General features: G+C 46.2%; 7 protein-coding genes across 7 annotated transcripts; 5 read left to right on the top strand and 2 right to left on the bottom strand.

Moving 5' to 3' along the window:
* Positions 1-418: 418 nt before the first annotated feature.
* Positions 419-1,470, top strand: N7511_003518 (hemolysin III family protein; the record flags this gene model as incomplete). Its single annotated transcript, XM_057125943.1, has 3 exons — positions 419-916; positions 1,003-1,233; positions 1,300-1,470. The coding sequence occupies 3 exons, from the start codon at positions 419-421 to the stop codon at positions 1,468-1,470; spliced, it is 900 nt and encodes a 299-aa protein (XP_056988102.1).
* Positions 1,471-3,314: 1,844 nt separating this feature from the next.
* N7511_003517 (uncharacterized protein) lies at positions 3,315-3,510 on the top strand (the record flags this gene model as incomplete). The annotated part of the gene is made up of 2 exons (XM_057125942.1): positions 3,315-3,387; positions 3,437-3,510. The coding sequence occupies 2 exons, from the start codon at positions 3,315-3,317 to the stop codon at positions 3,508-3,510; spliced, it is 147 nt and encodes a 48-aa protein (XP_056988101.1).
* Positions 3,511-3,591: 81 nt separating this feature from the next.
* Positions 3,592-3,814, top strand: N7511_003516 (uncharacterized protein; the record flags this gene model as incomplete). The annotated part of the gene is made up of 2 exons (XM_057125941.1): positions 3,592-3,696; positions 3,737-3,814. Coding segments are annotated over 2 exons (183 nt in total), but the record flags the coding sequence as incomplete, so codon positions are not given.
* Positions 3,815-4,486: 672 nt separating this feature from the next.
* N7511_003515 (uncharacterized protein) lies at positions 4,487-5,621 on the bottom strand (the record flags this gene model as incomplete). The annotated part of the gene is made up of 2 exons (XM_057125940.1): positions 4,487-5,042; positions 5,107-5,621. 2 exons carry the CDS (start codon positions 5,619-5,621, stop codon positions 4,487-4,489), a joined length of 1,071 nt encoding a protein of 356 aa, XP_056988099.1.
* Positions 5,622-6,634: 1,013 nt separating this feature from the next.
* On the top strand, positions 6,635-7,983 carry N7511_003514 (uncharacterized protein; the record flags this gene model as incomplete). The annotated part of the gene is made up of 3 exons (XM_057125939.1): positions 6,635-6,637; positions 6,706-7,024; positions 7,073-7,983. The coding sequence occupies 3 exons, from the start codon at positions 6,635-6,637 to the stop codon at positions 7,981-7,983; spliced, it is 1,233 nt and encodes a 410-aa protein (XP_056988098.1).
* A 535-nt stretch (positions 7,984-8,518) lies between these two features.
* On the bottom strand, positions 8,519-9,056 carry N7511_003513 (uncharacterized protein; the record flags this gene model as incomplete). The annotated part of the gene is made up of 3 exons (XM_057125938.1): positions 8,519-8,773; positions 8,803-8,865; positions 8,919-9,056. 3 exons carry the CDS (start codon positions 9,054-9,056, stop codon positions 8,519-8,521), a joined length of 456 nt encoding a protein of 151 aa, XP_056988097.1.
* A 2,151-nt stretch (positions 9,057-11,207) lies between these two features.
* On the top strand, positions 11,208-12,092 carry N7511_003512 (uncharacterized protein; the record flags this gene model as incomplete). The annotated part of the gene is made up of 1 exon (XM_057125937.1): positions 11,208-12,092. The coding sequence occupies one exon, from the start codon at positions 11,208-11,210 to the stop codon at positions 12,090-12,092; it is 885 nt and encodes a 294-aa protein (XP_056988096.1).
* Between the last annotated feature and the right edge of the window lie 1,247 nt (positions 12,093-13,339).

The raw sequence follows: 13,339 nt of genomic DNA, 5'->3' as shown, positions 1-13,339 counted from the left end.
TACGCGACGTTCCAAAGGCGAGTTCTCACAACTATATTTGGTGTCGACGGTGATAACAAACCCTCAAGGGAATTCAGTATGGAAATTAAACCGCGCTTTGGTGCCAATTTGGTCTTGAGGTCGAAATTTCCCTCATGCCTAATCTTATTGCCTTGACTTTACAATTCAAGGCATTATCTTTCTGCTCTTAAATACCTCGAGAATCACTTTTTTGCGGGTCTGGCGAACTATTTGCTATTGCATCCAGCTTCTTTGCGACGTTCGTTTGTTTCTCTACCTTGCTTTCAACAACCCAGCCCTTTGCTATCTTTCATCTCGTCTCCATCATCTACTCCTCCTGTGCTTCATATTTAGCGCAGCACATATATCTCGGGAGAAGGATCATGCCAGGAGCAGAACTCAAGAAGCGAAAGTCAATATGAGCATAACGAACGACCTCACAAGCCAGTCAAAGGCTAAAGCGCGAACCATAATGCGGCAGGAGCTTCCTGAATGGCAGTTTGACAACAACTATATCTTGAGTGGCTATCGACCAGCGAAAGCAGACTATCTGGAGATCTTTACCAGCCTGACCTTTTTGCACAACGAGTCTTGCAATGTGTACACTCACCTGGTCGGGGCTCTACTCCTACCACTCGTTGCAACTGCCCTCCTGCGTTACCTGGCCGAGCCCCAATTTATCAATGTCTCTTCAATGGACTACACTATGTTTGGAATCTACTTCTGGTGTGCGGAGACCTGTCTGGTCCTCAGCGCAATTTACCACCTGATGCAACCCCACTCGCATCACGTAGAACAATTCTGGCATGGAATGGATCTGCTTGGTATTGTTATTGTGACAGTGGGCACGTTCTCTTCCGGTATCTACTATGTATTCTTCTGTGAACCTAGCTTGCAAAACTTGCACTGGGCTCTTGTGAGTCTCTCCAAGCGATCGTCGCACCCCACCCTCCTGATCTGGCAGCCGGGTCTAATTCAATGATACACTGACTTAGATTCTAGATTTTAACTACGGGTACTGTCACCGGTGTTCTTATCTTGAATCCCTTGCTTAAAACGCCACGCTGGCGGAAGGTGAAGGTGGGCGCCTTCGTTATTTTTGGCGCCTCATCGCTCATACCCCTGCTGCATGGAGTTCAGCGATACGGGCTCGAATACATGCTTCAATACTCGGGCATGAAACTGTATCTGCTCGAGCTTACTTTCTATTTCATCGGAGTCAGCCTATACGCGGTATGTCTGCACCCTCACCGCATGTTCCATTCCCAGAATAACGACAATTCTGACGAACATCTGCAGTTCCGAATTCCGGAGCGTTTGGCACCGGGTAAATTTGATATTTGGGGAAGCTCGCACCAGATCTTTCACGTCGCGATCTTATGCGCAATGTGCACACACGAGACTGCTCTTCTGCAGGGTTTCACAACCTGTCATACACTGCATGTGTGTCAGCTTCAGGGTGTCCATTGAGCAGTATGAGACTTTGACTAGGGCTGGACTGCTCAAATTGCGAGACATACGTTCTATAAGCATTTGTAGTCATCAATTATCTGTAGTGCGGATAGGGATAGGGGTGGCTGCTAAAGTGGCCTAATGGCGTACAACGAGAAGAGCAATCTGAATTGAGAATTCCCACAATACGTGCATAAGTCACTTTTTGTAAGAATGGGGCAGTGGGATCTCGGAGGACTCATTGGGGGAGCTAAGATTGAATGTGGCCCTGAGTCTTGAAATTCGCCCTTCCCTCCCCTTTGCTCTGGGTCTGGGTGCCGATGCCCCTACTTCTCGGACGCTGGTAAAATTTCAGCACAAGATAGTCGGTGAGGTGATCGACCGGTCCGATGCGCAATCAGCGAATCGATATAACCCTTTTACTCTCTCTCTCTCTCTCTCTCTGTCTCTTTCTCTCTCACACACACACACACACACACACACACACAGAGGCAAGACGTGGTGATCTCCCCGAGCAGAAAATATATCTCAGTTGTAGACCCTTGAAAGCTTCTCCAAGGATCATTTGCTGTATTGTTTCCAGTACTGTATACTATTATTCTCATTTTCCATACTCGACCCAAAGATTCGTTTTTTAGTGAGTTCAGTTTCTTGGTCGCCAATTTGGACAATTTTAGACATATGTCTGAAATTAGAAACAAGAGGGGTAATCTTTCAGAGAGGACAGACACCCAATCATCTTTTAGGGGGAATGAAAGCTTTTGCTTCTTCATCATTGGCCCCAGACTAGACTTCAACTAGCTGAATAGTAGTCTGCTTGTCTTTTGGCACCTTTGGGGCTAAATGGGAGTGATCGGACGTGGCTTCCATTTCGTGCGCGTCGGCCAAGGTTCCCGCATATTCGGGGTTGAATGAGTGACAGGCGCTCTGCAGATAGAGATGATCAGACTTAAGAGTGGGCTTTGAAAAGCTCGGTGAGGATCAGGGATTCAGTGGGACCAGTCAGGCTCTTTTTGTCCATCTTCCACATGCTTACTCGCAGTTCTCTTTGTTTGCTACAGAAAAATCATCCATAGCAAACAAAAAAAGCTCCAGGAGACCCACCATCGGAGGGCACTTCGCAATCCTATTGGAAGATCACCGATCAAACGCTAGCATCGGCTCTCATTGGCCATGTTATGCCCTAGACCTGTCATCATACTGCCATGTAAGCTGTAGTCTTCCGCACCGCCCCTGGTGTCGTAGCATCAGCAAGGTCGAGAATTTCATAGAACACAGGAAGAGCACGCTGCATCAAGTCAACCTAGCAGTTTGGTATCTTTGGCCGGCGCAAGCCAAGTCCAATTGGCCCGATTAGGCGGCTGTAGCTGAATCTCTTCCCCCTAGCAATGCTTTTTAGTTTGACCTGCTTGCAGAACGCTACTGGTTCAATACCATACAGGACGTAACTTATTTCTAGGCTTTCGTTACAGATTTGTGCTGCTAGAATACTGCCCAGAGTTTTGAAAGAGGGTTCCGGGAAACAGTCTCTGTGTATTGTATGTGGCGAAATTAATTCCGATCCATCCTGTAATATCAACCAAGAGCGAGGGTGAGATGCGGTGGATGAGAACCCAGCGTTGAAATGACCCAGTCCTGGATTATGGTCACAAGGTTAGCGAATATTATCAATACAATTTGTCGTGGTTAAATCCCGAAATTCATAGCTAGTTCACATATTCCAAGGGTCGGTCAACTGTGGTCAGCTTGAACGACAATCTGATGATTTTTCTACCGACAAGCCGTCAAGACATGCGTTTTTTGACGCCTGATTTGAACATATATCATGTGCTTGAGCCTTATTTGACCGATCAAACACAATCATGGTTCTCAGAGGCAATGAGAAGCGCGCCTCCTTCAGGCAACAGTGCCGTGAGGCATTGACAGCCCATACACGTATGTTATGGTCTTCTCTTGGCTAAGTTGCGAAACTAATCCGCGTCAGATGACCGACTTGGGATTGTTGTCGCTCCCAGACAAGTGCATCCAAAGCCATCAGCTGCAAATAATTACGCTTGATCGGTGACGGCATCCAAGAAAAGCCTATTGCAGTCCAATTTGGGCATTGAAAGTGTCAGCCTGTACAAGTCCATTTGCAAGGAATTGGGCCGGTCTCTTGAGGCAGTGATTCCGCAAACGCTGCAGGCTGTTCAATTAGAACGAGACAGCCTGTCGAGAGAAGAGGTGAACCTTGTGAACGCTACGGTTGAGTCTGAGGTCAACGCAACGTTAACTCTGAGGTGAGCCTAGGCTAGCCCGTAGTAATGAGGAAAGCGGCTCTTTCACGGCAAAGATCAGCGAGCTGGAATGCGCCAATCATTAAATGAAGAATGAGCTTGACTACACCAGCGTCCATCTCCAGGAGTCCCTCGGCGAGAATCGCACATTACACGCACAACTTCGTCGTATTCAGGACGAATTGGATAATAGTTCATCGCGAACCAACTTGCCGAAGACGAGTTGGTTTGCGCCACAAAAGGGATCATCACAGCTATGCAGGTTTGCAGGATTATCAAGCCCAGGAGCGCAGCAGGCCAACTTTACATGGAGTCAGACAATGTAAATCTAGACATAGCATAGACAGCATGGTGCTAGGGATACCGCAGGCTCCGCTACGCGACGAGGTGGCTTGGTTGATATTGGGGTCGCGTATTCGTGTTTTGTCTACGAGCGCTACTTATCCTAGGACCCCACCTTTATTTCCTACTGCAGAATCATCCTCCATTTAACAAGTGTATTACTCTCGGCATTGAAAGACTCCGGCTATCCTATACGGCGCATCTAGGTATCGAAGACTGTTCAAAGATGCTGATATATAGTGTTTCTGTTAGGTAGAAAAAGATAAGTGAAGAGTACCGTATGGCAGGCGGTATATGAGACGGTCAGATTCAGAAGTACTGCCAACCAAATACTTTTGTTACACCACTGTACGATAAAACCCGGTGCGTACTGTACTGCATCGATAACATTCACCTCTCAACTTTGCTGCAAGACCTTACGAAATCTTTCCAGGGTCACTCTTGTTTCGATTCCTCCTGTCCCAATCCGCTTGAGTGAAAGGTGGGTTGGGAACGAATAACATGTGATTATGCCTGCTATTCCGGATGGAAGATGAAGATGAGTCGCCTTCATAATGTTCTCTATTGCCATCTCCATAATCGCGCGTCCTTTGACGCTCGCGAGACACAGTCACAACCGCCTGATATGATGTGTCTTGGCTGTGTGGCGATGGTATCACGCTAGGCAAACGACTACCAGAAGGTAATCCCGTATTGCCTTGTATTATGTTCCTTGGATTTTGCATGCTTATGGAATCGCTGGCCCTTGGTGGTGGGGTCATAGCACGTGAAGAATTATCTCGCCTTTCCCGAGCGATAACCGCTCGTGCCCCAGCGACGGGCACTTTCTGGATCTGTTTGATGATGAATATCATCGATTCTGTGTTGGATACCAGCGGCGACTCGTGGATATTTTGAATTTTATCATTCATTGTCTTGGCCAGTTTCTTCAAAGACTTGTTCTGGCGATGAACCATCTTTTCTAATGCGGCTCTGCAAATGGAAAAAAGCACTTTAGTCATGATAATAATATGCGTGATCAGCTAGGGAGTCTCACATTTGACTAAGAAGCAAATCATGGTTGTCATTCGCTGTTGACTGTTGTAAAAATCTCGCGAGAGAGCTTTCCAGTGCCAAGAGACAAGAAAGCAAGCCAAGACTGTGCTTCACAGTACCAAATGTGATCATTAAGGCTTGGATCTCCTGCTTCGTAAAATGCCACCGAACCTTTGCTAACAGTTCATTAAATGAGCTAGGGCTGTTACCCTTCATGAGCGGCTTGAACTTGGTCATGATGTGATTGATTTGCTCAAGAGCTGAAGTGGCCTGGGTCTGCAATGCTTCATCAAGATTTTTCTCGCGAGCCAATTTCATCACTCCGCTGCCCAGAGGGCGTGTGACATCGTTAAAGATACCAAAAAGACCTTGACAAATATAAACCTCCTCCATCAGCTGTCGCACGTCCCGTTTCGCGAACTTCAAAGTATTGTATAATTGACGAAGGCCTTTGATGCATGCTTCCAGTTGACCGCAAACCGCAAATACCGAAGCTACTCCACTGAAGAGATCCATCGTTCTTTCCGTACAGTAAGTTAATACAGCATTCTCTTTGCCCGCATTTAAGCAACGTGTGTAAAAGAGAATGAGGCTCTGCATACGTGTCAGACCTTGGCAAACTACCAGGACTACTGAGGCATCCAATCAGCTAGGACCACGACATCGGAACTGTCGAGCATCAAATCCATGCACGCTGTGCAGTAGCCAGTTCGGCAATGGAATTAGCCGCCCTCTTGATATGGTTCGGTTGGTTGGGAACCAGTGGCCTTCCCCGCACCATCTACATACGACCAAGCACATTGAGCCTGCACTACTGGATTACTAGTTGTAGGATGAAACGAGGAGAACGAAATGGTGAACCAGATTTGATCCGCCCAGCAATCAGTGACCCTTCGTCGGGCTTGACACTATCTGCGTCTCTGATGCACGACCTGAACAACGCATCTTACGGTGTCGTATTTGGTGGCTGCCATGTCTAAGCAAGCGCATGATCTTTCACCCTAGCAAGCGCATTATTGAGGTCTGTTGATTGGAAATGGGTGACCATACTCCTTCCGGTCCTCAGATCACGTGCCTTTCCTAACACCTAAACTTCCCCCCCCCCCACAAAAGGCCTCAAAGTGTTTTACTGATTCTCGTTGCATTCTGCCCCTCTAAACTCTTCATCTATCTCACCCCATATAAAACGAGGGTTGGGCTGATCTGGTGGAGAGATACATTTGGCAGGCTAAGTTCAGGTTTCTTGCGCTACTCCACGGATCCCGCTCGCCACTATTGTTCCTATTTGCTCACATTTTATGCCAATAAGTATTTATGAATTTTAGCACACTCTTTGCCGTGATTCCCAGTTTTGCTAGACTGTAATAAGACGATCGTCTCTTCACTATGCTAATGTTCAGCATTCACTGCTTTCGCAGTCGATGCTAGACCGAGAAAATTCAAGAAATATACCAAGCGAGGTCGTACTCCACAACTCTTCATCGCAATTTCATTTTCTGCGTGCTGCAAAATACCACTCATGTAAGCGAATGGTGTTTGGCAGGTTGGGCATTCGAAGTTGAAGTTCGCATTCGAAGACTTGTACTGCTGTGCTTGGTAGCACTCGAAAGCTAGCTGGTTCATTCTCAACGTCCAGGAGCCCGGGGTGCTAGAGGACAAAGGGATCGTGAGACGTGTACACCAATGGCTATCTACCCCAAATAATACTGGATGGTTGTTGGTCTTTGATAACTACGACGACCCCGACCAGTTTCGGATTAACAACTCTTACCCTCCTGTTTCTCATGGAGTTATTGTGGTCACTACTCGACGGCCACATCTCGTTGCTGAGAGCACTCTTAACATAACGCCGTTGCGGAATATTGAGGATAGCCTAGCAATCCTACAGACCCGATCAGAACGAGAGAACATCCAGACAGGTATGCTATATCTAAATATATTTGGGATCTTCTAATCGCTACCGTTAGATCCTCATGCGAAGCATCTCGCAAAGCGACTTGCGGGTCTACCTCTCGCTTTAGCCACGGCTGGGACGTATCTTCAGCGTAGAAAAGGCTTTACTTTCAAACGCTACCTTCACGAGTACGAAAAACGCTGGAACATTGATCCCCGCCGGCCTACCAAGCTCAACGAGTATGAGGAGCGTACACTCTACACGACTTGTGATATATCATACGCTCGCCTAGAAAAGGAAGATCTGGACGCGGCGAAAATACTGAAGCTACTGGCCTACTTCGATAACCAGAGTCTTTGGTACGAGCTTTTTCATGCCGGACTCACCGATAGTTCTCCTGAGTGGCTTCATGAAATGATCACAGATGACGTGAATTTCAATGGAGTGATGGGAGTCCTGGCTGAATACTATTCCCTGGATACTCAACAGACTTCTGGGTCATGGAGCATGCATAACTGCGTGCACGACTGGACTTTAGCGGTACTTAGCAAGGACATTGATGCAAAGCATTACTGGAATGTTTTTGACTGCATTTTTGCGTCTGCAAAAGATGGCCACGAGGATGACTTTGCAAACCTCCCTTACTCCCCTTTGGCCGCTCATGCTACGCGACTAGCACAAGAGCGCTTGAGCACGAACAACGTTATATTTAATCTTACTTCTCGTCAATTTAACCCAGCCACACTGATTGCAAACCTACTTCGAGACCAAGAACTTCTTCTTGCTGCCGAGCAGATGTACCAGCGGGCGCTAGCTGGGTACGAGAAAGCGCTCGGACCAGAGCATACGTCGACTCTCCATACTCTCCACAATCTCGGGAGTCTATATCGGGACCAGGGCAAGCTGGACCAGGCGGAGCAGATATACCAGCGGGCGGGGCTAGAGAAGGAGACGAGGAATACTGCTACTTGCCTCTTACAATGACGATCTTAATTCAATATCTCTCGCGCTCGCGCTGTCCTCCCTGGTATTGTTTGACTCTATTCCTGACCTCAGAGATAAATACGCGGTAAGACTTAAATTTAGCACGACTCTACCTGACGTAATAGCCAATTTCTTCTGTCGTAAATCAGTTTATCATTCGTCATGATAGAGACAGCTCTCAGAATGATGACTGGCATGTGCCGCACAGGCGGAGAAGGAAAACCAACCGCACCGAGCAGATCAAGTTAGCAGGCGTCAAGCGGTCCACATGATTTGCAGAAACCCACCAGTTAGGGTCCATAGAATTCCACCGAATTCTCAGGAGGCATGTGTAATATCACGTCGGAAGATACATTACCATACAAGTTGCATAACTGCGTCCCTCAATTGAATATGAGCTGCTCAATGGATTGACTCGCGCTAAGGTCTTGGTGGTGGGGCCGAGAAAGATAGTCTCAGTGTGTACTGGTCAAAGCAATTTCGAGAATGACTGTAGACATATCCGAATGCAGTTCCTGTTCATGCCAAGACTTCATCAAGCCCCATCAACATGGCAGGCTTGAGGATCGCTCGCTTGCAAGGCTGAAACGACCCCGTTACAAAGGGCCTGAACAGCACGCTTTCGATCCCACAATACCAGTGCCTGTTCCTCACAAAGCTCCAGAAGAACGTCTCTGTCGCTTGTCAGCCACTCATTGAACTCCCGAAGCTGTCGCTGCTCATCCTCGAGTCGCAACTTTTCGGCAGATTTGACAACGTAGCATTCCCAAAGGCAAAAATACAAGTTGAGCTGTTTGAGTGCTGGGGAAGCGAGGGTACAGTATCATGGTCTTGTTGTATCTTCGTAAACTCTGTCGTAAGAGCACCGGATGCCACTGCGATCTGCAAAGTGTTAGTGTTCTTGTTCGTTTTCTGCCGAAGATGGCATGACTGACCTTGGGTTCAATGATCGTGCAGTTTGAAGATTCCTGTGGGTGGTGCTCCAAATTTGGTTCATCTTCTGCTCCTTGAGATTCCCGACACTGTCTCTTGGCTGCCCGGCCAATTGGGGAAGGCGAAGTCGGATGGTCCATCGTGACTGAAGAAATAGAATAAGGGAGATATTCTGCTTGAGAGCCTTTTTATGGACCAGGAAAGCCACACCAAGTTTGCTACAATTGCACTCATAGCCTCCTGGTTCTGACTTTAGAGACCATTTGGTTGTTTAGTAAACAATTATTTCAACCGTTGATGCTCGATTTCACTTGCCGTTCACTCAAACCCTCAAATATATGAGAAATTTCGTGACAGGTGGAGTATTAAAGCAGACATTACAAATGATATAAAACAAAGGGCATCTTTTTTTGGACTCTTAACGCATTGGATTCTATTGATGGAGTGAATTTGTTGAAGTTACTGGTGACGTTTTTGTGGTCACGAGCCATCTGAGAGTGGTGATGAGTGATAAAGGCAAAAATTGATAATGTCAACAGGGCAAAAGTTTTTGACTAGAGTCATGGACTTCTGTCTTGTTCCTAATGAGCATTTGAATGGCATGCTCACTACCAATCCTGAAAGTCTCCTTAAACTACCTTTAGTCGTCTCTACCCTACAAGCGCAAATAAAATTGGAACTTATCCTACAAATGTTATTTTCTCGTTTGCAAAGGCTTAAGCGAAAGCTTCGAAATTCTGTCAAGCTATTTTGTCCCGGTGGATCAAGACTTCTGCCGTATGTACCTGCCGCCTCATCTGAATCAGAACGCACACGACGATCAGCGGCCCCATCCCCAGAGTTGTCCCAACGAACATAAAATGCCGTGAAAAATGAATACTGTATCGACACCCCGATTGAATTGCAATCCATTGCCACGGAAATTTCTGAAACAGAGTCAGACTCAGCTATTCCTTCAACTCAGAACCTTACACAGAGAATACTGTACCAGGCTGGGAACGCCAGTCATAAAAGAAAAACCGTCTTGGGTGACCACTTCCTGCAAAATATGCGATAGTTGCGAGAGAACGTGACTAATCATAGGTCACGCACGAGGTAACGTTAATGTTATCACTTCTGGTTGGCTATATGTTTCGAGAGATCGTTTTTGCTAGGAAAATGTTTACCATTGGAGTTTCTCTGATTGTTGAGTTTATAGTACATTTGCCAACCAGTAGAGAATGTGTCTTCTGGACTTGAGACAGCCTTCACTTGCCGTCGGATCACCGCGATGGATTCCGGGTGTTAAATGAATGAATCGATCGAATTTAGCCAATCTTTGCTGGTGAGGAAGTCCAGTCAATGCCTCAAACATCTATCATATTTAGAACTCCGGGAACTTACGTGCTGTTGCTCAATAAAGCATCATCAGCGTTGATATTACTCTGTGAGAAAGCTCTAGAGCCTCTTTGGCCACGAAAAAACCACTTGCTCGGCCAATTCTATTGCTGTAGCTTTCGACGCGGCCAAAAATGACATGGTAGTTCTTCTTAAAGCGTCGATAGTGCATCTCGCTTCTGCATCTTCATATTTATAGCCAAAATTAACTAGGCAATCATTTTGCTCCTGAGAGTGACTTTGAAGTCCCAGGCTTCGGCTTAAAAGGGTTATCCCTGATCCAATTGTCGCGTTGTTTTATCTGCTGCGTGAAAGGCAACATACCGGATTTAAATTACAGTTTTGGAGATCAATACATTTTCTCTATTAGGAACTTAAGTATTGTACAAAGATGTGAGCTAGCCCTTATATGGAATGAAGGCAACAACCCCGTGTTTCAAACCGCTTGTGTGAAATTTACTTGTATATAGTAATACGATCTTGTGATGCAAGATAATGCAATTTACAAGAAATGGCTATACTATACGATACACATGCTATCTCTTTCTTTTCGCTCGTAAAGAACTTCTGTGCGATTTTCATTGATGTGGATCTATGAACTTGCTCCCTACACTTTTTACTTCGAAGAACTGTATTACTCGTGATTTTTCTGAAATCTGTGGAACTATTTAACCTGCTAGGATGCGGCGAAGAGCACATGTAATGCCACTTCGTCACTATGACGATGTTCACATGACGCTACTGATGATTCATCAAACGTTTTCGTGTTCTTTGCCTTAACTACTCCAGCTTTCTATTGAACAGTCTAGTGAGGACAATTTCGACACAAAGCACCATCACGCCGCTTGAGATACATTTATTCTAAAACGAGTCTATTTTAACCAGCAGCAATAATACAGAGCGATATCATCGTCATGTCCGATGCTTCTGAGCTGCCTCCCCTACTTGATGTTTTGATCGGCCTTCCAGTTGACCCACCTTCGCTATACTTCGACCTTGAGGGTGTCAATCTTGGACGGGCTGGCTCTATCTCTCTTCTACTACTTCACGTAATTCCTCGTTTCGCAACTTACATTATTGATATCCACGCGCTAGGTGCCGCAGCATTCTCCACTGAGAATAATACTGGTACCTCCTTGAAGACCATTCTTGAGAATCCTGATATTCCAAAGGGAATTTTTGACATTCGAAACGACTCGGACGCTCTATATAGCCATTACGGCATACGTGTGAATGGTATAATCGACCTTCAGCTGTTGGAGCTGGCGACACGTGATTACTCAAAGGATTTTCTAGCTGGGCTGGCCAAATGCATTCAAAACAATAAAAGCCTATCCGATTCTGCGAAGAAAACATGGCATCTGGCAAAAGAGATAGGCAAGCGACTTTTTGATCCTCAGCTTGGGGGCCGATATGAAGTTTTCAACGAGCGTCCATTAAAGCCGGAAATTCTAATATATTGCCGACAAGACGTGGAGCTATTGCCCTCACTGTGGGAGCTCTATAGCTGCAAGCTTCGCGTGCCTACCAATGGCTTCTGGCGATCCATGGTGAAAGAAGCAACAAAAGATCGGATCAAGCTTTCACGGAGCGCAGGCTACGATGGACAGGCCAAGAGCAAGGCTTGCGGGCCATGGGATTCGTACATCATTGAGGACTCGAGGGAAGCCTGGAACGACGATGTGATAATGTGCGGTGTCAATGAGGGCATGGTTCTGGACCAAAACGATCATTGGGCCGACTTCCCGCAGAAGGTGTGCAACAAAAGTTCTGTGTTTACCCTAGCAGCCAGGTTATGAATAATTAGTGTAGTAAGCAGTATCCAACACAACTTTTTTGGGATTCAATTTACCAATTACCTTCTAAGAGAAGTCATGATCTCTCCTTACATATTGAAGAGGGGATCCTAGAGGGAGACCCGAATCAGGGCTCTGGTAGTTTTCAGAGGCATTTTGTGTCTGTAGGAATAGATTCAACAACTAAATGAAAGGAAGTCAGAGAGACCTCGTTTAAAGGAATACTATTAAGAAATGAATCAAAGCTGCACGATCATGTCAAACTCAGATTCTGCGTGGCAATGTTCCTTTAAAGTTGGTCATATCACTTCCCCCGCAATATTCCAGACCCATAGAGTACCTGCCTTTTGAATGCAGCGTCCGACAATACTTTATGAGTCAGCAACGGGTCTTCGAGACAGATTGTTCAATTTAAAGGTGTACTTGACTATTCCTGTATTAGAAATTGTTTCAGAAAAAGAGACACTGATACACAAATAGGCATAGAGAAATGCAAAGGTATACGCCGTTATTCAAATCTTGGAAGCTATTTGATAATATATATATTGTTGTCCGGTTCCAAGTTGGGTGCCCGTCTTGACTACAATTCTATTCTTGCCATGGATGCCGTACAACATGCACAAGTTCAAATGGCTTCTCATACTACCATGACCCTCATTGGTCAAGAGTTCGAGCGCCTCAAGGAGATCGATGAGAACAAATCGAACAATGCAATCATGGATTATCTTGATAAAACAAACAATGAGATCCGAACAAGGGGCATATGCAACCCCAGAGGCCCATACCAGAAGTCGCTCATTCATTTCGCAGCGATGGGAGATTGCACCGCGCTTCTTCAAAACCTGCTGGACATTGGTGCTCCTGTTGGTGATCGGGATGAGAATAGACGCACACCCCTCTCCTGGGCTGCAGAGTATTGTTCCCTCCGCGCCATCAAAATTCTGCTGAAGAACGGAGCCAAAGTCAATTCTCGGGACGACGTTTATGCGTCACCTTTGTACTGGCTGGAGGAAGTCGGTGATCCTGGACACCAGAACTACGAAGCTAGCATATCATACCTCAAAAAGAATGGCGCAACTACGAAGGCCTCAAAAAGAGCATGGATCCTAAAAAAGCTGCGACTCATCTAAGGACAAGAGTGAGGCTACCAAGGTAACTTTCATGATCAGCCTCAAGGCGTCAGAATTGCAGATCACTGAAACGAGCCTTTTCCGAGAATCAAGGCCGCCAGAGCTCGTGGTTGGGAAAAT

Source organism: Penicillium nucicola (genome assembly GCF_028828085.1).
Source record: "Penicillium nucicola strain IBT 29836 chromosome Unknown utg000002l, whole genome shotgun sequence".
NCBI lineage: Eukaryota > Fungi > Ascomycota > Eurotiomycetes > Eurotiales > Aspergillaceae > Penicillium > Penicillium nucicola.
Note: the sequence above shows the minus strand (reverse complement) of the source record. Positions and strands in the feature narration are given on the sequence as shown.